Below are 23,046 nucleotides of genomic sequence, written 5' to 3'. Positions count from 1 at the left end.
GGGTCTGGAAGCAGAGGTAGGTACAAGGGGAGTTATCATTTAGTGAGTACAGAATTTAATTTGAGAAATTGAAAAAGTTCTGGAGAGGGATTGTGGTGATGTTTGCACAACACTGTGAATGGACTTAATGCCACTAAACTGTACACTTAAAGCGATTTAAATGATAAGTTTTATGTTATGTATATTTTACTGCAATTTTAAAAAGAATTTCAGAACCAAAAAAAGAAAGAAGAGCTCTGGGTTTTGTCCTATCTTTGAGTCTTTGACAGCAAAGCCTGATCCCATAGATCTGAAAGGCGGTGTTAGAAATGCCTTAGGAATGGCATTTTATTCATCTTAAATGGCAGTATCCTTTCACTTCTACAGACTTTGTTATTCTGTTCCAAGGTTTAGAAGAGATTAGATTTTAAGGAGCACAACTTTGTCCATCAAAGGAATACCTTTCAGACAACCTCACACTGTGTCTCTGCACACAAAGGCAAGTATGGGGCCAAGTTCGTGTGCCTTTGTAACTAAGTCCAGCAGCTCCTGGTACACGTTACTCAATGAATGTTTGCTGAATCAATCAAAGAAGGAATAAACCAATGATTCAGACATTTAATAAGTAAGGTCAGTTGATTCAATTCTCCATTTCACTTTCTAGCACATACAAATCTTACTGAAGCTTTTATGAAATTAATGAGACCCATTCTTGCTGAATATCAGGAAGCAATGGTCCCTGAGCGTGACTGGAGCATGGGGAGAACTTCTTTCCTCTTCATAAGATCCCATCATGGAACTCCAATTACAATAAACATCGGAGGACCCAACACTGGCACTTTTCTGAATCTCACCCTCCATTTCCCCTCCCCATTCCCATTATTCCAGGCTCTCTGGCTTAGGGTCCCTTGCACTATTTTTTTTGTTTTGTTACTGTCTATCTCTCCCACTAGACTCTGAACTCTTTAAAAGTGAAAATTTTCATCTTCAGAATCTAGCCCAGTGCCAAAAATATAACATAGCAATTCCTCAAGAAGTGTCTGGTGAATGAATAGGTAATACAAAAAACATTTCCTGTTCATATGAGGGCCTTTCAGAACTCACAGAGGCAAAACAACTATGGAAAATGCATGAATCCTGACCAAGGGTGAAGTAATTTCTACCATGCTGCCAGGGTTATATTTTTAAAATGCAAATACGCTCCTACAACAGTCCTCTCCTTAAAATAACAAATGGCCACCCTGCGCCTTTCAGCATCCTTGGCGTCATCTACAGGCTGATTGGGATTTTACTCTCCAGCTTCATCTCCCAGTGCTTTCCTCATCAGGACCTTTCTCCAACTACATGCAATTACCTTTAGTCCCCAGAAGGTACCAAGATCTCTCACCTCTCTGCTCACCCCTTCCCCTTGCATACATTACTCCCTCACACAGAATATGCTTTCCCTTTTTATTCAACTGGCCAAGTCCTACCTCTTCTTTAAGATCCCATGAAGGAGCTATCACTGCCTTTAAACCTTTACTGACCGGACTGTCTCCCTTCTCCCTTGATAAGCTTCAATGAGCCTCATATGTGGCCCATGGTATTCTGTGTAGTGCTCTATCACAGCATAACATGCGTGTTGTAATTACCTTCCCTTCCCAGTCTCTCCAGCTAGACTGTGGACTCCTGTGGATTTCACTCCATCTTTCATCTTTGCCATCCCCAATGCCTAGCAAGGTACCTGAACTGCTTAATAAATGAATGTGAATCCACAGAAAGATATATCCCTGAAGCATGAAACGGAGTTCAATAAAATGGTGTTAAATTAGTAAAATGGAGATTTGTTAAATATCTAAAATATATAGGCAATGCGCTGGGCATTTTTCATGTATTATCTCATTTAATTCTCCCAACCACCATAAGCAGGAACCATTATGATGCTCATCTGATAAGTGTGGAAGCTGAGCCATAGAGGCACCAAATAATATGCTTGTGGTTGAACAGTGAGTATTCCATGGCTGTGCAGGTATTGAAAGCAGGTAAACTTGATACCAAACAATTCCCTATCCTGCCTCCATCACCTTTAAGTTTAGTGTTTTACTAATTTCTCATTTGTTTAGGTAATTCATCAACGTATTTAAGGTTTTGTTACCGATGATATTTTTTCACTTTTCAAGTTTGGGTGTTTATATACAGCTTGAGTACCTTGGACAGGTGCTATGTTTTGGGGAAATAACTGATTTTGTTGCTGGCAGTTATGTGTTTTCTTGTGGAAACCATGAAAGTTTTGTAAATGTGGACCAGGTCAACCTGCGAGCATGTTCTACGATAAATATAGTAACAATTTATTTGATTGAAGGTAATCACAGTAGACTAGCCAAGGGTACTTTCCTTTGGGAGGTAAATGAGAGAAAGGACACAGAGTTATCTTCCACCAAAGCAAGGGATTAGTTTTACACATTTTTTTCCTTGGTAAATAACATCTCTGGATATAGATACTGCATTGTACATCAAGTACCAGAAACCTAAACTCAAATTATTTATAAAGGATACAATATAGCAACTCAACCTTTTCCTCCAGAAAAGCAAAACACATAAACTATTTTCTTACAAATAAAGCAAAGAGGACAAGTAAAGCAAGCATCATGAAAAAAATCACTAATTCAAATATTTTAATATTTTAGAAACTAGTGACTTTCCTACTTTTCTTCATTTCTTCCCTCCGTTTTGCAAATGTAGACGAACACATCACCATAAAAGGTCCAGAAAACTCAAATGATGTGGGGTGCTGGGGTTACTAGGAGATAACCTGAATCTTAACTGCCTCTTTCTTGCATTTTATTATATATACATAAGATCCCACCCAGCGAGCACCACAAAAGACAATTTTGTCTAACAAGCTAAACATTTTTAAAAGAAAGCATAGAATTTTCTCGAAGCAATGAATTTTACATGGCATGGAATTTTCCTCCAGCAGAGAAGTTTACACATCTCTTACAGGCACACGTAACACAAGTCGCGGAGTATGCTGCACCCTATTCTAACCCACCAAATTTCTGAATGCATCTCAGAGTGTAGCAAAGAACTTATGACTTCCACAGTCCTGAAGAGGAGGTTTCAAAATCAGCTAACCAAAGTCTCCGATTATAAACAGGCTGCTCAACTCGCTGTGGGCCAACTGGCATTAAAGCCTGGTCACGGGTTCCCAGGCAGAGGAAATGCCAAGCCCAGTCCACACTGGGAAAGACGCTCATTTGGGTTCCGAGAACCGGCACACAGTGGGAAAAAGGACTGGCCTCCTCTGTTGACTGGTCATCTCCCTAGGACCCACAAATCAACCACTGAAATTCATTTTAGAGAAGCAAGTTTTTATAAGCTGATTCTATTTGGCCTATGGCTTGGGAAATCTGGAGCTGAGCCCTGAAAACAGACTGGTCTTTATCAAACTGGCAAATGCCTTTTCCCTGGAACGTACAGAAGAGAGAGTGCTACGCAGAAATATACGGTGATTAAGATCCACCCTCAGCTTTACTAGGATTTACTACAGCAGGACTGTATACTATGGACTTGGGGAAACCCACACTCCTAGATTTATTAATTTTTTTTCACAGTAACTCTTAAAAGTCCTTTCGGTGCTTGGTAACCTCCTGATTTCAGAGGACTGATCTATTCTTAGTTATCAACTGCTTTCTATTTGACTTGTAGCACAAAGTCAAATTCAATTAAAAAGGCAACCATGAGAGGGACAGCTATTAAGTGGAGAAAATGAAAATAAGAACCAAAATAGCAGACTCTGGCCATTTATCAGTTTTATTGTTTGAAATCGCTTCCCTTCCAGAGCACTGCCTAATTTGGAAGTGGTGCTACAGAAATCAGTCAGTGATCCGTACAAGTGTTTCAGAAGTCAGAACAATAAGAAAATGAGGGCAGATGAGGTCAGAGGGCCTGAGCTTTAAACTCTTAACAGCTCCAGAATCTGTTACTAACAGCATATCTTACAGAACAGGATCGAAATCTTGTTAAGGTATTAGTGTAAAAAATCAGAACTTGGTTTATAGTAAGATAAGGTATATGAATTTTAATGATATTTGGTATTAAGTCTTTGTTAAGCCAATATAAACGACTGCCTAAAACTAGAGGTTCTGGTATCTTGAATATTAAAAAATAGTTTGCTTAACAATACATAGACATTGGGAAAGTATTTCATTTTAAAGGACCTTACAATAGATGCTCTACATTGCTGTTATGACAACACTATGCTTAGTATATTTAAGGCCTCAATTTTCCTTCTGTATTGAAACATCTTGGCATTTCTTTCAAAGGCCAGATATAAATATGATAATGACTGTTTATGAAACATGTTGAGGTTTTATAAGGTTTATAAGACCTTATAGCAAAAAGCAAAATACCACTCTAAGACTACCTTGTTTATAATATAGACTGAAACATAGCTACGGCACTATAGCACATACAGGGTAGCATAATACAGTATGGTAACATATTTATTATAAAATACAAGTAAAAATGGTGGGGAAATGGTCATTATCAGACCACGTCTATTTTTATGGGAAATTGTGACTCTGAGATAAAGTCTACACTGCTTAGCAACCTATAGAAGTACACTTAAAATTAACAAAACACTGCACTCAGTTTTGCAAAGTTTTTTCCATTTTCAGAGACTGTGAGCCTGGATTTTTTTTTTTGGGGCCAAATTAAACTAAAATTAAAACAGAAAATATGTATTGATATGAACATTCTCCATCACTGCCGGTAAAAACATAAACTGGCCCAGCTTTGCTGGAAAATATTATGGCCATATTCATTACAAAAAACTTAAAAATCTGTACACATTTTGACCTACGTCTCCTTCAATGGAAAACAACATAGCCATACTCATCAAGGGCATTAAGAAGATGCATCTATTAGAACAAGTATCACCACTTCTAGAAATCTGACTTTAGAAAATAATCAGAGAAAAGTTTAAAGATAAAAAGATGCTTCTCTCAAATGTAATTTACATTATTTATGTTACACGGGTGAAAACAGAAACATTCTAAATGTCTAAGAAAGAGGTAACCATTAAGTAAATTAGAATACTTCCCAACAATGGAATATCATGTAGCCAATAAACGTAATGTATTATGGTCTTAATGAGGGGAAAATTAACCCTCCAAAGTTCAAAATTTTTATTTTAGAATAATTATTTTTATATGAAATAGATAAAAGACTGAAAGGTAGCATACCAAAATTTTAACAAGTTATCTCTGGGCAGTGATTTGGATGTTCTTTTTATACTTTTTCTAACTTACTACCATGAACAGATAGCATTTCTATAATCAAGCAAAGAACTCCAGACATTCCAGCACATACCTGATGATGGCTTTGACGGCAAACCTGACCACAGTGGAGAGCAGGAAGAGAGGGGTGACCAGGATGTGGAAGAGAGACAGTGAAGCAAAGGCCTCCGCAGGTTTGAGATTGTTCCCGCTGGCATATGCATGCGTCACAAATGTCTGTGCATAGAAAGGATTTTAGAGAAAGCTAGAGAAAGGTTCACAAATACTTGCGTTCAATTTTACAAGCCTAACAAATTCTACTATGCCAATATGTCCACTGCAACTCTGAAAAATATAATACAATTACTTCATCCGAATCACTCCCTAAGAAAAATAACACTTGCTATTGGTAGAGTACTTAATGGTTTACATTCATTCTAGCAGTAAACTTGTGAAAGGGGCAAAACAGATTCTATTGACAGATTAGAAAATTAACTTCTGTCAGATTACTGAGATGGGGGAATAACCATGAGAGAATCCAGAGTTCTTAACACCTACTCAGGCTCTTTCCAACCAATGCTAAATTTTCTGAGAGAAAAAAGGAAACATTCCGATGTTTTAGGGTCTCTATTGTAGATCTTTCCTAAAATCGCCAACAATGGTGTCCAAGGCAGACTTGTTTACAAATATTTCTAAGTATAATACTAGTTCCTGGGTTTGTCCTTTTTGTTTGAAATATAATGTAATCATTTAACATTTTCCAGTTGTTGATCTAGCACTATCTTGTAAGAATGTCCAGGAACCAGGTCATGGAGGTTAGGACAGTAAAATTTCAACCTCTGCTAATTTTGCTCCCCAGGATACATCTGGCAGTGTCTGGGGTATTTTTGATGGTACTAATGGCATCTAATAAGAAGCCAGGGATGCTGCTAGACATCCTAATGCACAGGACAGGTTCTCACAACAAAGAATTAATTATTGGGCCCAAAAAGGTCCACAGTGCCACGGATGAGAAACCCCGGATTAGAACTATCACGATGGAGACAGCAAAGAGAAAACTGAAGGTGAGGTAATATATGTTACCACCCACCCATTCTTGTTCCTAAGTCATTTCTGAACACTGACTTAAGTCCATTTCTTAAGGTAAGAAAAAGTGGCTTACAGCAAGAACAGCTGCTATGGGAATTGCCGCGTTCATGAAGACTGTGGAAAGAAACCAAATACATTAGTTTCAGTGAACTGTGAGACATTTCAGTAACTTTAATTAATCATCAATTATTACTCTAACTTTCCTTGAAGACAGGAAAGACCAAGTACATTAAGTAACATTTTTGTCTTGAGTCCACAAACATTTCCCAGCTGGTATTTCCTGGTTCACAGTTGTGAACTCCCATAGGTGAGACTTAACCAGAAAATGTGAAAAATTATTTTTTTTATGAAATGTTACAAAGAGCAAAATGTAGATAAAGTTATTAGAATTTAACACATATGCATTCTTCAGAGTATTCACGGTCTGTATTTTGTTTGGTCCACTAAACTAACTTAAAAACATAAAAATTGGGATAGTACACAGATAAAAAGAATTTGACATCACGTGAAAAACCTCCTTCCAGCAGTGATATTAATTTTCACTTATAGACCTTTTGTTTAATAAAATAGCTCCATATCCTGGGCCCTCTGCTTGTTTAAATATCTCTCCAGGTATATACTGCACTATCACTTGATAAACATAATATGCAGAACTGAAATGAGAAAAACTCATATTTAGGCTAAAATACTAGCATTTGGAAGTAATAGGAAAAATAAAAAGCCAAGTTGATGATTTGTAGTTATTTTGTCATAAACCATAGAGTTTTAGGAACGGAGGACCAAAAAGTAACTGCATTGTTGGTAACAGGGCCAGGCAATGGCAGAGCAAGAACTATAATCTAGTTTTCTTGACGCTCAGAAGACAGTCCATCTAAAAACTATCACCAGCTCTCATGATCCGCTCTCATGAACTGTCCTTACCACTGTGTACAGACTCAGCCTGTGCTTCTGGAGGTCCAGAGGTGGCTTAGCTATCAAATCTGAATTCTTGTACGGTACCAGCAATCCAAACACGGCTCTGAGACTCATTACAGTACAGATGAAGAATCATGTTTCTGTCTTCACCTTTCTCTGGCTATTATTACCTTTTTCTCCTAAGTGTATTTCATTCTTTTCCTCCACATCATGATTTATAACTCATTCTAAATATCTTTAAATAAGTAATCTCCTCCTGATGAGGAAGAGTGAGAGCAGTTGCTATTTTACTAAAACCTATTTATTTCGCACTCTGCACCCAGTGCAGGTTATCAGGGACCCTTCCTACCTCATCATAAAGATGAGGATGAGACGCCCGAGGTCACACAGCTGGGCTCCTCAGACCGTACTCACCACCACTTCACTCTGCCACTACTCAACAACTCACAATTACTGAGGTATGACGGGAGTACCTTCTCCTATTTAATGATTACAACTACCCTGCGCAATAATGAGGAAACAACTTAGGAAAGATGAGTAACAGGCAGGATTCCAAACTAGGAGATGACAGAGCTTGGATAAAACCCAGACCTTTCTAGTCAAAAGCTTCATGTTCTTCCCACTTCTCCATACAAAACTCTATCAAAGTGAAGAGAGAAAAAATAAAATCGTATCCTTGTCTTTCGCCAAAAAATGAAATCCATGAACAGCACATGACCATTTGGCAGTGGAGATTAGGAAATGATTTAACAGAATCTCTTTTGCCCTCAGATATGATCTCCAGTGGCAAGAACACTGATCATAAAGATGGATCTTCAGTTTTATTAGTATTTATCCTGTTTAACTTTGCTTTTCAATATTTTCTGATACCACAGATTGAGCGCTTTTATGTTTCAGGTGCTTTTCTAAACACATTACATACATTATCTTATTTAATTCCCCCAGGTATGCTTAATACAGCCCAACTTCCTGATGAGGAAACCAAGACGCCACCAAATGCCGACCAAGGATGTATAGCAGACAAGTTGCTGAGGCAGGATTTCATTTCAGATCCGCCTGCACTCTAAGACCCAACAGTAACCACTATGTTACACAGTTGACATTTTTCTTTCTTTTTTTTTTTTTGGTCTAAACTTATGGTACTCTGCAAATACTATTTACAAAATATTTTTAACAGTGACAGAAAAGTGCCACGTCCACTGCCTCATTTGACCCTCACAATATACCTGTGAGAAAGGTATTATTCTTATTACACCAATTTTTAGAGGAGGAAACTGAGGGAGGTTATTGAACACTAGCCCACTTGCCAGGTGCGTTATACAAAACAATGAGTAGGAAGCCCTTGAGGTAGTGCCTGGAATAGAGTCAATCAACAAGTCAATCAACATTTGCAGCATTCCTTAATCTATTCTAATCCTTACTACAATCCTACATGGTAGAGATTGTTATTTTCCACTGTCACACATGAAAAAATTGAGGCTTGGAGGATAGAAATAGTAACTTTGTCAAAGCCATACTGCTATGAAGTGGCAGAATTGAGATTTAGAGCCAGGTCCATTCAACTCAGATACTGGAAGCTCTTCACCACCACCAACACCATACGTTAACCAAATCGGAAAACTTGGAAGTGGTGTTAAGTGGAACTTTACACGCCTGATACAAGAATTCCTGCTGCCTATAATCATAAAAACATGATTATGCGTTTTCACCATCATGATTTCTTGTTTTCCTTTTCAGTATGGCCTCCTCTGTCCTCTTCTCTTTTGTCTCTGACTTTCAAAAACCAACCCAAATCTTACATAACTGGGTTAAGGTGAGTTAACAACCCACCTCTGCCATTTAGTAGCTGGATGATTTGGGGGAAATTCAAGTTACTTAAGCTCTCTCCACCTTAATCTTTTAATTTGCAAAATGAAGGTAATAACAGAATCAAAATCTTTGGGGAATTCCCTGACGGTCCAGTGGTTAGGACGCTGCAGTTTCAATGCTGGGGCCTGAGTTCGATCCTGGTCCTGGCCAGTGAACTAAGATCCTGCAAGTCATGTGGCGTGACCCAAAAAAAAGAATCAAAATCATTGGGCTGTTGTGAGGATTAAATAGGACGATATATGTAAAGCTACTTATGGCAATAATTGGCTGAGTATCTCAATATATTTTTGTTATTATCATTATTATCATCATTATTTCTGGCTGTATCCATCCTCGCCACGAGAACTTCAGTCCACTGCAGAGAGAAATATATTGTAGGAGCCAGCAGCTTAGAGCACTATCATATAAGCAAGTGAATATCGATCATTCCATCTTCTAGCGTTTTGACACCATATTAGCAGTGGTGCGGAGCTGGAAGATAAATCTCCTCCCCATTTCATTTCTAATGTATTCAGCATTAGGGCTAGAATAAATGAGCTATATAAACCAAATATTTTCCTTAAATCCATTTCACAAAAGTAATGTTTATAATCTCTAAGGACTCGAGTAGTTTAGAATTCAAAGGAAACAATCTATAAACCTCCAAAACTTTAAGTTGTTGAAGGTCTGGGGAACAATAGAAATGAGCAAAACTGACACACAAACTAAATCAAATATTAGTGAGAGTAGTTTGGCTAAGTTCAGAAGAATTGTACTAACACGAACTCATTATTCTTGAGAGCATTCAGTGTCACTCTCTGAGAAAAAAAACAATATTTTTGTAGCAATTGCTTTTTAAAAATTAGAGTTGTGGAGAAAATGCTTTGTATTTAAAAAGTCTTGAAAGTGTATTGGAAAAGAGGATTTTATGTGAATGCAGTTTGGCTTCTTTCAACTGGAAATGCTGACACTGTTTTCTCCTCAATTTTCAAAACTGGCATTTCACATGCAATCTTCGAGGAAACATAATAACATAAACTCCCAAAGAGACAGGGAAGACAACCTCACATAATTTTTAAGGATGTCTGGGGACAAGAAGATCAACAGTATTACAGTCAAATCAATTTAAATAAATGTTTACTGAAAACCCATGATGCATCCCAACTGTAACTGATAAGAGGGTTTCAATTATCAGTACTACTAATCATCACCATCCCCATTTTACAGATGAAGAAACCAAGGATTTCGGATGTCAAGTAACATGGCAAAGACACACATTTGTAAAGAACTGAATTCAGGTCTACTTGACTCTTAGCTTGTCCTAACTCTGCTCTTTAAACTTAAATAACCTCGTGTGGCGAGCGGCTATTGGACCACACAAATGGAGAAAATAAATGGGCTTCCTCTGATGCCCAGGATGCCTCAATGATCACAAGTTAAAGTGAACAGACCACATGCTTTTTGGTGGTCCTCAGAGCAACAGCAGCTTACTGGAGAGTGATGTATAAAGAGCAAAGGTTTTGAGACTGGATAGTTCTTTCATTCTTGTTTCTTCCACACTCTTGCAAAAGATGTGCTCCCAGGCGTACAACTTTAGAAGTTTGATGCCTTTCAATATTTCATTTGTTTTCTTCAGTCTCTCAGTGGAATAATCCTATAAAAGAAAGGAATAAAAAACAATGCAAGCTGCATCCAAGTGAATCAGAGAGGCAATACCACATGCTAGATAGGGATTGAGGAGAGCGTGATTTCTGCCTGGCTCTGAGTCTAATGATGGCTGTGAGATTCCCGGGAGAAGCAATGAAACTCTCTGTACTGCTGCCTCCAGTGTGAAAATGAAGAGTTGAATGAGACGGCCTCAAATTTCTTTCCACCTAAAAAACTGTTTATGCCTCTGTTGCTTTGGTTTAAATAAAAGCAGTTTCTTAAGTTTCACGTGATTTCCTTGAATAATATCTGCAGATAACACACACAGACATGTAGGGAAATGATAAAGAGGCTTCCAATGGCTCCTTCTAATATCTGAATCATTTCTTTCTCCCCTCAGAACTATCCCTCATACTTAGGAAAAGAGAAACAATGAATATAAGAAAAGTCAGTTTGCTTCTGATCTGGGAATGTGAGGGTACAGTATTGTGTGTGCTCACACTGAGTCTTCATAAGACACTTATTGAAACCAAGCCTATTGTTTTTAACGTCAAGAAATCTCCACCTCCTTCTTCACAAGCTCTTGTGTAAGGCCTAACTTAGAGGTATTGATTGCTAACCACTCGGATTAACTGTAAAGAGATGTGTAGCAGACCCAAAAGCCTCTCTTTTGTCAACTGTTTCAGTTTCCTCCAAACCTTACATTAGAATTACTAGGAAAGTGCAACATCACCTGTGAACTCTCAAAAGGATCTGCAGAGTGGCAAAAGGCTGATAGAAGGAAGCAAAAGCAGCAAATGATCTGATTTTTTTGGAAGTATAGCTGATTTACAATGTTGTGTTAATTACTGCTGTACAGAAAAGTGGTTCAGCTATACATATACACATTCTTTTTTTATATTCTTTTCCATTATGGTTTCTCATAGGATATTGAATATAGCTCCCTGTGCTCTACAGTAGGACCTTGTTGTTTATCCATTCTATGTATAAATGCTACATCTGCTAACCCCAAACTCCCACTCCATCCCTCCCCCAACCCCTCCCCTTTGGCAACCATCAGTCTGTTCTCTATGTCCCTGATTCTGTTTCATAGATAGGTTCATTTGTGTCATCTTTTAGATTCCACATATAAGTGATATCATATGATATCTGTCTTTCTCTCGCTGACTTACTTCACTTCGTATGATAATCTCTGGCTGCGTCCATGTTGCTGCAAACGGCATTAGCAAATGATCTGATTTTATTCACCCTTTTGTCTCTTGAGGGTCTTAAGGGCCTATCAATGACTGCTTTGGTGAGTGAACGAATCAGTATGAATGGCTAAATGAAAGTCAGATGTTGGTTTGTCATGTCCCCTCTTTGTGTCCCTCTTCCACACCTTTCTGTATTCGTGTCCTGGAGTAAAGAGGGTAGATGGCTCAGACAGAAATAATAAGGAACCTCGTCAGAAGCGGCAGAAAAACAAGTGATAAAGACCACTTGTGTGACATGAGACTTGCTTGTCACGGTAGAAACACCAACTTGGGAAACAGTCCACCAGTGGCAGCATCCCTACACTTCACGCCTGATTTACAGACCTTGCTCATATTTAATCAAACTTTATTTCTAAACATGCTGTCAACAATTTTATTATTTGCAAATATTTCTTTAAAAGAAGCCAATTCTTGCTCAAATAAAATGATTTCATGGCAAATTGAAGCCAGAAAGGGTCAATAATGAAGCTTTTTCTTGCTTGCCAAGTTGACCACGAACATACTCAGGCAGAGCAGCTGCCACTGAAACACTTCAGTGTAACTCCATAGCTCATCACATGGTCTGATTCAACCCTAGGGACATTTAATTTCAGAAGCGCCAAATCTGACCCTTTATTTGTTCCTCGATCCATTTCTACCATGTCAGTAATTGACATCCAATGTACGTGTAATCTAAAGTACCCATAAGTGGGTTCTCTAGTACCCGTAAGTATAGGTAAGTGACCTACAAGAAGATCCAAAGCCTCATCACATCATGACTTGTGAAAACATCAGGCATTGGGATTCTTGCATTTACAGTCTAAGATCGTTCCGTCTTAGATGTCAAATCCACTTTTAAAAATTGTTGAGCAGCCCAGAAATTTCCCATTTGCTGCCTAAGAACTGAAATGAAATATAATGATTTCCAAATAATCCTGAGTGGTATGTATTAATTTCCTATATTTTAAAAATAAAACCGCATGACTAGATTTTCCTAATAAAGTTTCCAAAAGATGTTACTTACAAGAGTGCTCTTCTGAGCCTCTGCCAACTTTGTAGCAATGAAGTATTGAATGGGCGCCAGGAGCACAATGACAGCAGCACCAACCAACGCGCTGGACCCAAGCAAATTGTAGAGCAGAATCACGCCCATTATGATCTAGCAGGGAAAATACAAGGCAAGGGGAAAAAGAATAGGGGTGTGGGGACCACTGCATGAAAGGATTTTTTTAGTGAAATGACAGTGTTTCTTAATTATTAGATTAAGTGTATTTGGAAGTCAGCTCAACTGTGACAGCTGAGTTTTACTATGATTTATCTGGCGAAGGCTAAATAGCTGGAATTTATTTTTAGTGTCATGATGTGTGCAACTGGTACCGAACCAATTTACTGCACGAAGTTGCAGAGGGGTCCCAAGGATGCTTTCAACCTGAAACAGGCTTCAAATTTTTAAAAAGAACACAAAATTTTTCTAGAAAATGTTGTCACCCGCCATAAATTTAACATCCCATATTCTCTTGGAACTGTATTAGCTTTTCAAGGCAAGGGGGATAGAAAGTAAGAACCAGCATCATTATGTAAGAGAACAAGATAGTTGTTTGTGGACTAAGTGATCTGAGCTTGTCAGCTCCTCAATGACCCCAGAAGTCACTTAATGACAAAAAGGGTAGGTCTAACTAAAACCGTGGAGAAGCTAATGTTGGTGCCCCATCTTACCTTACTTCCCTTTTTAAATTTATTTCCCAAACTGAAGACTGAACCATGTAGGCCTAGCCTCTCCGGTTTGCCACCTTCTTCTTCTTTTTTTAAAACTCAGGTTTTAACCCTGTTATCTTCTCTTGTTGTTTTTTTTTTTTTCAATTTCCCAATAGCTCAGTTTATCACAGCTCAAGATGTCAACTAATGAATTGTATCCATACAGTTAAAGCCTTTAACCATGCCTATATGCCAATGATAACAGCTTATTAGTGACCTTCTGGAGGCAATGGCACATCAGTTTAGTGACTAATCAATTAGGCTCTTTGGGAATTCCAATCAAAATGAAAATTCCCTTCAGGTCACCTCTGACGCAGTCATTTAGAGGCAGCCTGGAATTTTTGATGCATTTTAAATTACACCATGTAGGCAGCTACCTAGTTGATCTGTGTATAAACACATTTTGATAAAATAAAACATAGCATATTCTAAATCTTTGTGCCAAGCACTATGAATGATATGCACATGGATTTGGATTTCCATTACAAATGAAAAAACAAACAATAAATTTTAAAACTGATATCTTCTTGTTCTTTTTTCCTCTGCAAATAAGAACCTTACTTATATTGACCTACCTGAACAGGCATAGCCCATAGATTGGGACACAGGAACAAGAACCACATGAGTTGATTGGTTTCAATGGCAACCAAGTTATTGATCTGACCCAGGGTCATCTCACCCATGGATAAATTAGATGTAGAAAGCCGCAGGATTTTATTGTATATCATGGCCTGAAAAAAAAAAAAAAAAGAAACGTACTTGAAGCTCTAAACTTAATAATCAACATTATGCTTATTTATTTTCATTGAAAAAAATAACTTTTTAAAAATTTTTGAAAAAAAGGAGAAAAACCCTATAATGCCATCTTCTTAAGTCAACCATTATTTTCATTTCAGTATTGTTACTTTCAGTCCTCAACTAAAGAGAAACTTATTTTTTCTTGTGATATAATCTAAACATATATTCAAATTTAAACATAATCTCTGGAACAAATAGTAACAGAAATAAATAAATGCAACATTTCAAAATATTTTAATATATTATTATAAGTATTATTTTTAATTCTCAGTGGGTTTATTAATTAGCTCTGTGGTTCTTTTTTATTCATTAGATCCTAGAAGTGTTGATGTCATAATATCACAGTGAAAATGGAAGGAAAAAACTAAACTGAAGCCTCTACCATTCCTATCACTGGATGGTATGTGGCATTTTCAAGAGGCCAAGATCATTCAAAGCTTGTACGTACCAGCAGGGCTCCACGGAGATTAATGCCAGTCTCTATGGTTACATAGTAGGAAGCCTGCAAAAATGTCCTTTGCAGAATAAGAGCCAAGAACAGAAGAACTGCTAGAACATAGGCATTTTCAAGAAATTCCTTTGATGAGAGGGTTTCTGAAGTCTTATCCCAAAAGAAAAAAAGATATAAATTAAAACTGTTCATATACTGGTATACAGTTTGCATGCATTAAACAATACATGGTTGTTAAATATAAAAATTCAATGTCTATAGTACAGCGATGGAATGAGGCACAGCAAGGCAATTTTGGGTTTTCCTCATAATATCCACAGATACAAATACAAACCAGTTCAATGTAAAAATTCCCAAATTGATGATTAAGATGGCTGGAAATGCCTGAAGGCATTTGTAGGAAAAAAGGTACATTAAAAATTTTTTAAGTTGAATACATTTTCTACAAAGATATAGTCTACCTTAGTTAACTGGAGAATAGTAAACCAAGATAGAAGTTAGTTTAGACTGTAATTTAGAAGTAGAAGCTACAAAGCTGAGAGTTGGTCAGAAAGACCAATGGGACAAAAATAAAATTTCCAAGACCAATGAAACTAAAGTACAATTTCCATAGCCTTATTAATTTAAAATAATTCTACAGAGTTGACTTTTTCTGATCTTCATCTATCTGAATTCATATAATGAAATAAATTATAAAATACATAATTTGGCTATTTATTTCACCCACATGACACTTTCAGTGACAAAACACAACTTACGAAAAACTGTTTTAGTCAGATTATGACTTAAGTCATCATAAGAATATACAGATTGATTGCTTTTTGTTTGTAACTAGCATATGGTAACTTGTTTGTTAGAAGTAAGGGAAAAGCAACACTCAAATCAACACATGTCAATTTGGGCACTCTTCAGTTTTTATGGTTTAGATCCGTTAAATTCTACTTCTGGTCCCCTTCCTCTTCTTTCCTGGGGATACATACAAATGTGTAAGTGTCTTCCTTCTCAGAAAAATACATGGTTAATATGTGTAAGGGAGAGGGATGATGGAATTCTATGTGGAATTCCGATATCTGTATGTAAATCAGGCTACTAGGGACAAAACATCACAAACGTGTATTCAATGGTAAAATATCTGGTTCACCTCTATTACAATTGAGCACTAATATATGCAAGGAACTGGGCTAAGCATTGTGGGCACAAATGGGAACTGTTCTTAGTTGCTCTGTTTAAAAGAGCTCACAACCTAGAAAGGTAAGTATATCCATAAATAACCTGCTTCATTATAAATAGCATTTATGGTAAGTGTCAACGCAAAGTGAACAACGTGTTAGAAGGGTACCAAGGAGAGTCAAATTCCAACGAGGACAAGCAGAAAAAGTTTCACCGAAGATGCAGCATTTACTGCAGGCTTTGAAAATGTGTACAATTTTAATAGGTAAAGAAGGGCTTCCCTGGTGGCGCAGTGGTTGAGAGTCCGCCTGCCGATGCAGGGGACGCGGGTTCGTGCCCCGGTCCGGGAGGATCCCACATGCCACGGAGTGGCTGAGCCCGTGAGCCATGGCCGCTGGGCCTGCGCGTCCGGAGTCTGTGCTCCGCGACGGGAGAGGCCACAGCAGTGAGAGGCCCGCGTACCGCAAAAAAAAAAAAAAAAAAGGTAAAGAAAAGAGGACAGGAAATTAGATTGAGAGAATAGAAAAGGAAAATTGATTCATCGGGACTAGAGTTTCTATATGTGAAACTCTAGTTAGGGAAATCAACTCTTATTTTAGAAAGAAACTAGGTAGGAAGTTCATGATGCAGACTTTCTTAAGAACAGGAAATATAAGATATAAATTTATAACAGCAAATAATTTATACTATATAGTCCCCAACAGTAACATAATATCTAATAAAAGTATAATGTGACTGGCCCTGATAACTGTGAAACAGGATGATGGCTTTTACTATATAGGAAAAGGTAAAAGTACACACTACAAATCACATTGCCGATATCATTGGTCATAGGCCTCTAAAAAAGTGACTCAGCCACCCTCATGTACTCATGCATGAAAATTCTTTACAGAATTGCTATAAAGATCTAATAAAATAATCAATAGGAAATTTCTGAGCATCGTTTCCAGCACACAGTAAACGCTTATTAAATGTTTATAGTCTCTCAATCTGAGAAATAATTTTGTTGGCCACATCCATTCATTGAATACATACACTCATGTTTTTCTCTACAAGGAAAATTATTGTTTTCTTTCTTTTAAAAAGCATTCAATTCTCTGTAAATAAGCCTGTTTGAATGGCTCATAAAACTGCATTTTAAAAAAGTAACAAGTATAAAGAAATTTGCCAATAATATGTTTCCTTTCAAAAGCACCACAAACTTACTCCTGTTGTGTTATTTGTCCCATTCTGGGTTTCATTCACACGTTGAACGATTCCAGAAATACAGAGAGGTCCAGCAAAACCCAGTAAGTCAGCAAGATAACGAAATGTGCTACTAAGTAGAATGGGTCTCCCGAAAGCTGTGTACATTGCTAGCCATATAGATGGAGTCCGATTTGGATGCTCGGCCACTTTTTTCTGAAAGAAAAAAAAAAAACCTTGAGGAACCATAATAAAATAATAGAGCAGCAATTAATCCTAGGAACTATGGACATCTCTTCCAATATTTCTTATATTTTAAAAGATTAAAAATAAATGTTACTGAATCCCTTTCAATACGGTACATAGAGTCTGGTATCCTTGCATCCTTTGTAAACAATAACTACTGAATGTGTTTTAATGAAATAGAGAGAATGAAGAGTAACCAGGCCAGTTTTTCACACATTTTGTATTATTTTTCGTTGTCAAAGGATGACCCCAAATTCTTAAGACCAAACTAATTTTAATTCCCTTTGATTTAGAAAATGAATAAATTTGTCATGAATATTACCAAATAACACTGTATGGAAAAGAAAATAGTAAAATACAAAGGTCCAGGTTATTGACAGTCTAGTTAAGATTTCTGAAGTCACCAGATCACAAGAGATTCACCTATCAAGTTACAAGCTAAACAAAAGAGATCATCCAACTTCAAATTGTTTCTTCTCCAGGTATTTCCCATCTCCATAAATGGGGGTCAATAATTTTTTAAAAGTTACATTAGACTTGTGTTTCCTAGTTATTCCTCAAAGAAATGCAGAATGAAGAATGGCATATTTGCTTAAGCCAACTCATGGCTTCACACTTCTATAATCATGTGCTGAAAAGATTTTAAGACCTGAACAATTATAATTACATCTTGGAGAGGAAGTAGATAGAGTTTCTTCATTGGGGCAAAGAAGCTAACTCAATGCATTACAGTTCAGTCGTGTTTCATATTCAACTCCCTGTGAGATGAATAATTCAGTTAGTTTTTAAAGTTTATTGATAAAAGACATTCACACTGAGTTCAAGTGACTCTGTATTATAAACAGCAGTCAGAAAATTTAAGCTATGCTTAGGCTATAGCGTTCATCTTTGCTTTAGAAAAGAAGTTTTTAAAATATTATGAAGGGCTTCCCTGGTGGCACAGTGGTTGAGAGTCCGCCTGCCGATGCAGGAGACACGGGTTCGTGCCCCAGTCGGAGGGGCTGGGCCCGTGAGCCATGGCCGCTGAGCCTGTGCGTCCGGAGCCTGTGCTCTGCAATGGGAGAGGCCACAACAGTGAGAGGCCCGCGTACCGCAAAAAAATATATATATATATTATGCAATACTTTTCCCAGAGGTGAAACCAGAGAGGTGAGTCAGGTTCGTTTGTAGTAACCATTTCCTGCAATATTAATTTCATAACACACATTTTTGACACAAAACAGAGGTCATTTTCATCATTTACCATAAATGCTTTGTTGATCTTGACTTAGAACAGCCAAAAACTCTTTAATTGATCCATCATACCCAATTCCCTTCCAATGTTGGTGTAAATACTCCTATTTTTAATTACAATAATATCTGTAGGTGATAGCAATATAAAATACATCTTCCACGGTGGCTCTCACACAGAACTACTCAGAATGATAACAAGACAAATTGAAAATATCCAAAGATTTTGATATTTAAATTTTTAAAAGCAATTATAAATACCCAGAGAAAATACAAGAAGAAACCAATTTTGCCAGATAGGTAGCATGATACGTGGAGTAGGTAGGTGATGCCCCTTTATTTAATTTAGTTCCCCAATTTTGAAACACAGAATCCAAATTTTAATTAATAATTAATTTAAGGGTTTTAGTTTCTCAAAAGTTATTCATGGATACTTTCCCTTTAAATAACAAAATTATTGACAAGATACCTGAAAAAAGACAATAAAAATTCCATGCATTATTAATATATGGTGGCAAGGATTAGACATACACAATTATTGAACTTAATTCTTAGGTCCTAGAGAAAAGACAGTGTTCTCTCTGTCCCTCCTCATGTAGTGACTGGGCAACTCACACACCATATTTCATAGGCTCTTCTGGTATATTCTCAGCAGCCCAGTTAACATGACTCAAAACTACTGGGAAAGACAGATTGAGAAAATCTGCTCTTCCTTAACTGTAGGTATTATTATTATTAAGGCTTTATATTAACAGGCCCATTCTCTACAATCACGGACATGAAAAACAGATACTAACTTACCTTTTGTTCTTCATATGCATCTTTCAAACAAACATAATTTGTTACCGCCCTCATTGCTATTGGTAATTTTCCAATTGCCTTCAGATCAATAGGCTTTTTATGAGCAGATATGATGAGCGTGTTCATCCACCAGTATGTTGCTTTTGACAGTAAATTCACAAACGGTTGAAGAAATCTCACACCCAGATCCTGGAGGTCTTCAGGAGGCTTTACTTTCTGAGGATTCATGAAGAACACATATCTCTGTGGCAAGAAAAATTCCACAGGATAACAACCTCTTTTTCCACATACTAAAAATAAAATTTTAACCTTTTCTACATTTTCATTTCATGAGGCCAAAATTTATATTTTCATACTTCTTTCCATCCCTTTCTGAAATATCCTTCTGAGGAAAAAAAAAATCCCTTTCGTTGTGAAAACATTCTAATTAAATTCCAGAATTTCACACTTAATACACTTGGGCCAATGCTAAAAATCAATTACCCCTTTAAAAGAGAGTTATCACTAAAAATCAATCTTTCGTGATATCCTTTCACGATATTTCATGATACTTAGTGGTAGATTCAACTAAATGAATATTTTTACATCGTGCAGATTGCTTAAATGTGTTATCAACACCACTGTTGAGTCACTCTGTTAATTTGTGGTCTGGCTAATGTTCGCTGTTTCCACTACCCATTGCAACATGTATCTTGTCATTCACAGCAAATTCAGAGTGCTCTGATGGAAAATGAACATTGAAAACTCAGTCACTAGTATATCACACTATATAACGGGCAGCGTTATGTGGCGGGAAGTACAATAGGTTTGTAATCACAGACCAGGTATGAGACTTGACCATATTACTTTGGCTATAAAGCTAGAGTTATACCTACGGAAGTTTCTTCACCAATGAAATGAGCAAACGGGATTAGGTTATTTTCTTTTCCATTCAAAATCTCTACGAATACACTAATTTGATTAAGCCAGGTTTGCTTTGGACCAATCATGGATGATGGAACTACCTGATGAAAACAGTTTCATCTATAATATAGACGCAGCATAATGTTTGGCACACCATAGGCACTTGATGAATATTTATGAATGAATACAGTAAATAGATTCCAGGGTCACACTGAGATTTGGGGAACATTAATGGTCTGAAACTTAGTAATTAGTTCAATTTTATATTTATACACATAGATGATATTTCACTGTTTATCCTCTTAAATACTGATTCTTAACTGACAATGATCTTTAATATTCAGGTTTTGAACTCCAGTAACTATACAAAAATCACTAGATACCTACCCTGACGCGAATGACATTGATCTCCACAGCCATCAGGAGTCCATTCAAAATGACCATTATGCCTGTGATGCAGAAACGCAGGTCTGATACTCCCCAACCAGACTGCCAGTATTTGACCAACTTTATAGTTTTCGTGATAAAGGCCATTACCCAATACAGGAATAAGGCTGAAAAAATAAAAAGTAAAAAGAAAAGATACAATCTTTCACTGCTATTTTTTAAAGCTTCACTGAAATTTCAATATACATACAGTGTTGACAAGGACAATTTAAGATATTCTATTTCCAGATAATTTTATTTGTTAACAAAACAACAGATACGCTTTAGTGTACTTTTGGAGTTTTGAATTGGAAGTATGATAATGACTTTAAAATATTAGTGCTTCCACTCTGATTATGTGGGATAGATGTGCAGATATAAGAAGACATGTAAATAGGACAGACTATACTCTTCAGAACTTAACATGTAATTAATTCTATAGACTTTAAAGTTGACTTTATATTTTGGTCTTGTGTTTTAAGAAGCCCTGATTATATAAAGAGTTAACAAACTGTGTAACCTATCCATTAGTAAGTATGTTGCAATTGCCAGGGGTGTTATCCTGGAATTATTATGGAATCTATGTAGCAATGTAATAGGGTTTCTGCTTTACCGATCAGAATTCAGGTAAGTTAAGTGACTCTTCTCACCCAAATGGTTTAAAACACCACAGGCATTCACAGTACACAGAGAAGAACACTGATCCTATAGAGCAAACTAGACCACAAGTAGGTCAGAAAAGTAGGGATCTATATCATCTCATAACCACAGCCAGCATTTTGCAGAAATATGAGATGAAAGCACAGACTTTCCTAGAAATCTGTCATCAAGGATCCAGTATACTTTGAACTTTGAATAAAGCTCAGTACAAATGAATATGAGATGAGCAAGAAGAAATCTAAAATACACATAAGACAATCCCGCTTGGACAGCACTTATCAAAACCAGAAAGTTTAAGGGTGATCACAACTTCCTTAGAGAGAAATAACTGAACATTGGCATAGAAACTTATATCTTTTTTTTTAGCTTAAAATACAGGGATTGTCAGAATGGATTTGGAACAAATAAGTGGACCAAATTACGTGCTATTTAAAGAGATTCACCTTAATATAAAGAAACAGTAGATTGAAAATAAGTGGGTGGAAAAAGCTATACAGGGAAAACAAGAAGCATGAGAAACCCGGAGTGGTTATATTAGTATCAGATAAAATGGACTTCAAGACAGAGTACTATCAGAAAATTTTAAACTTTTAATTATGATAACTGTGTCATTTTTCATAAAGACAATAAAAAATACACATATGCCTAATGAAGATTTAGAAAGTCTGAACATTATCAACCACCTTGAACTACTTTATATGTATAAGACTAATATTTAATATTATAAAAATACACCACCTCTGCAAAATCTACATTATTGTTAAATTCACATGGTACTCGTACACACTATATACTCACTCAGAAAACAAGAAGCAATAAATTGAAAATCATGGAAATCATATAAAGAACGTTCTCTGATCACGATGAAGTTAAATTAAAAATCAAGAATAAGCATATTGACTTTTCTATTGCTGTTTAGCAAATTATGATAGGTTTAGAAATTTAAAACAACACACATTTATTATCTCACAGTTTCTGTGAATCAAGGCTGCAATCCAGGTGTGGACTAGGGCTACAGTCTCAACAGATTTGGTATCTTCATCTTTGCCAAACCTTATTGGCTGGAAGCAAGTCACAGGTCCACTCATACTCAAGTCACTCAAGGTCCACTCACACTCAAGTCACAGGTCCACTCACACTCAAAGTATACAGAATGTGAACACCAGGCAGAGATAATGGAGGTAACCTCTGGATTTTTCCACACACTAAGATATCTAGACATCTCCAAATATTTGGAAATTAAACAATATGCAAGAGGGAGGAGATATGGGGATATATGTATAGCCAATTCACTTTGTTATAAAGCAGAAACGAACACACCATTGTAAAGCAATTATACTCCAATAAAGATGTAAAAAAAATACATTTCTAATTAACCACATGTTAAAAAAGAAATCACTAGGGAAATTAGAAAACATTTCAACTAAGTTATAAGGAAAATACTACAGATTAA

General features: G+C 36.7%; 1 protein-coding gene across 1 annotated transcript in view; it reads right to left on the bottom strand.

The window, feature by feature from the left end:
• ABCC9 (ATP binding cassette subfamily C member 9) overlaps positions 1 to 23,046 on the bottom strand; it is a 153,974-nt gene that overhangs the window by 112,649 nt on the left and 18,279 nt on the right. The window contains exons 7-15 of the mRNA XM_027129448.1: positions 20,895 to 21,061; positions 19,605 to 19,847; positions 17,349 to 17,543; positions 14,970 to 15,122; positions 14,299 to 14,454; positions 12,993 to 13,127; positions 10,581 to 10,743; positions 6,400 to 6,440; positions 5,332 to 5,474 (exon numbers count right to left, since the gene is read on the bottom strand). Of these exons, the coding sequence (XP_026985249.1) occupies positions 5,332 to 5,474; positions 6,400 to 6,440; positions 10,581 to 10,743; positions 12,993 to 13,127; positions 14,299 to 14,454; positions 14,970 to 15,122; positions 17,349 to 17,543; positions 19,605 to 19,847; positions 20,895 to 21,061 (1,396 nt within the window). The remainder of the gene's footprint in view (positions 1 to 5,331; positions 5,475 to 6,399; positions 6,441 to 10,580; positions 10,744 to 12,992; positions 13,128 to 14,298; positions 14,455 to 14,969; positions 15,123 to 17,348; positions 17,544 to 19,604; positions 19,848 to 20,894; positions 21,062 to 23,046) is intronic.

The sequence above is a fragment of the Aethalodelphis obliquidens genome, unplaced genomic scaffold, assembly GCF_003676395.1.
Source record: "Aethalodelphis obliquidens isolate GAN/ISIS:26980383/991018 unplaced genomic scaffold, ASM367639v1 scaffold36, whole genome shotgun sequence".
NCBI lineage: Eukaryota > Metazoa > Chordata > Mammalia > Artiodactyla > Delphinidae > Aethalodelphis > Aethalodelphis obliquidens.
Note: the sequence above shows the minus strand (reverse complement) of the source record. Positions and strands in the feature narration are given on the sequence as shown.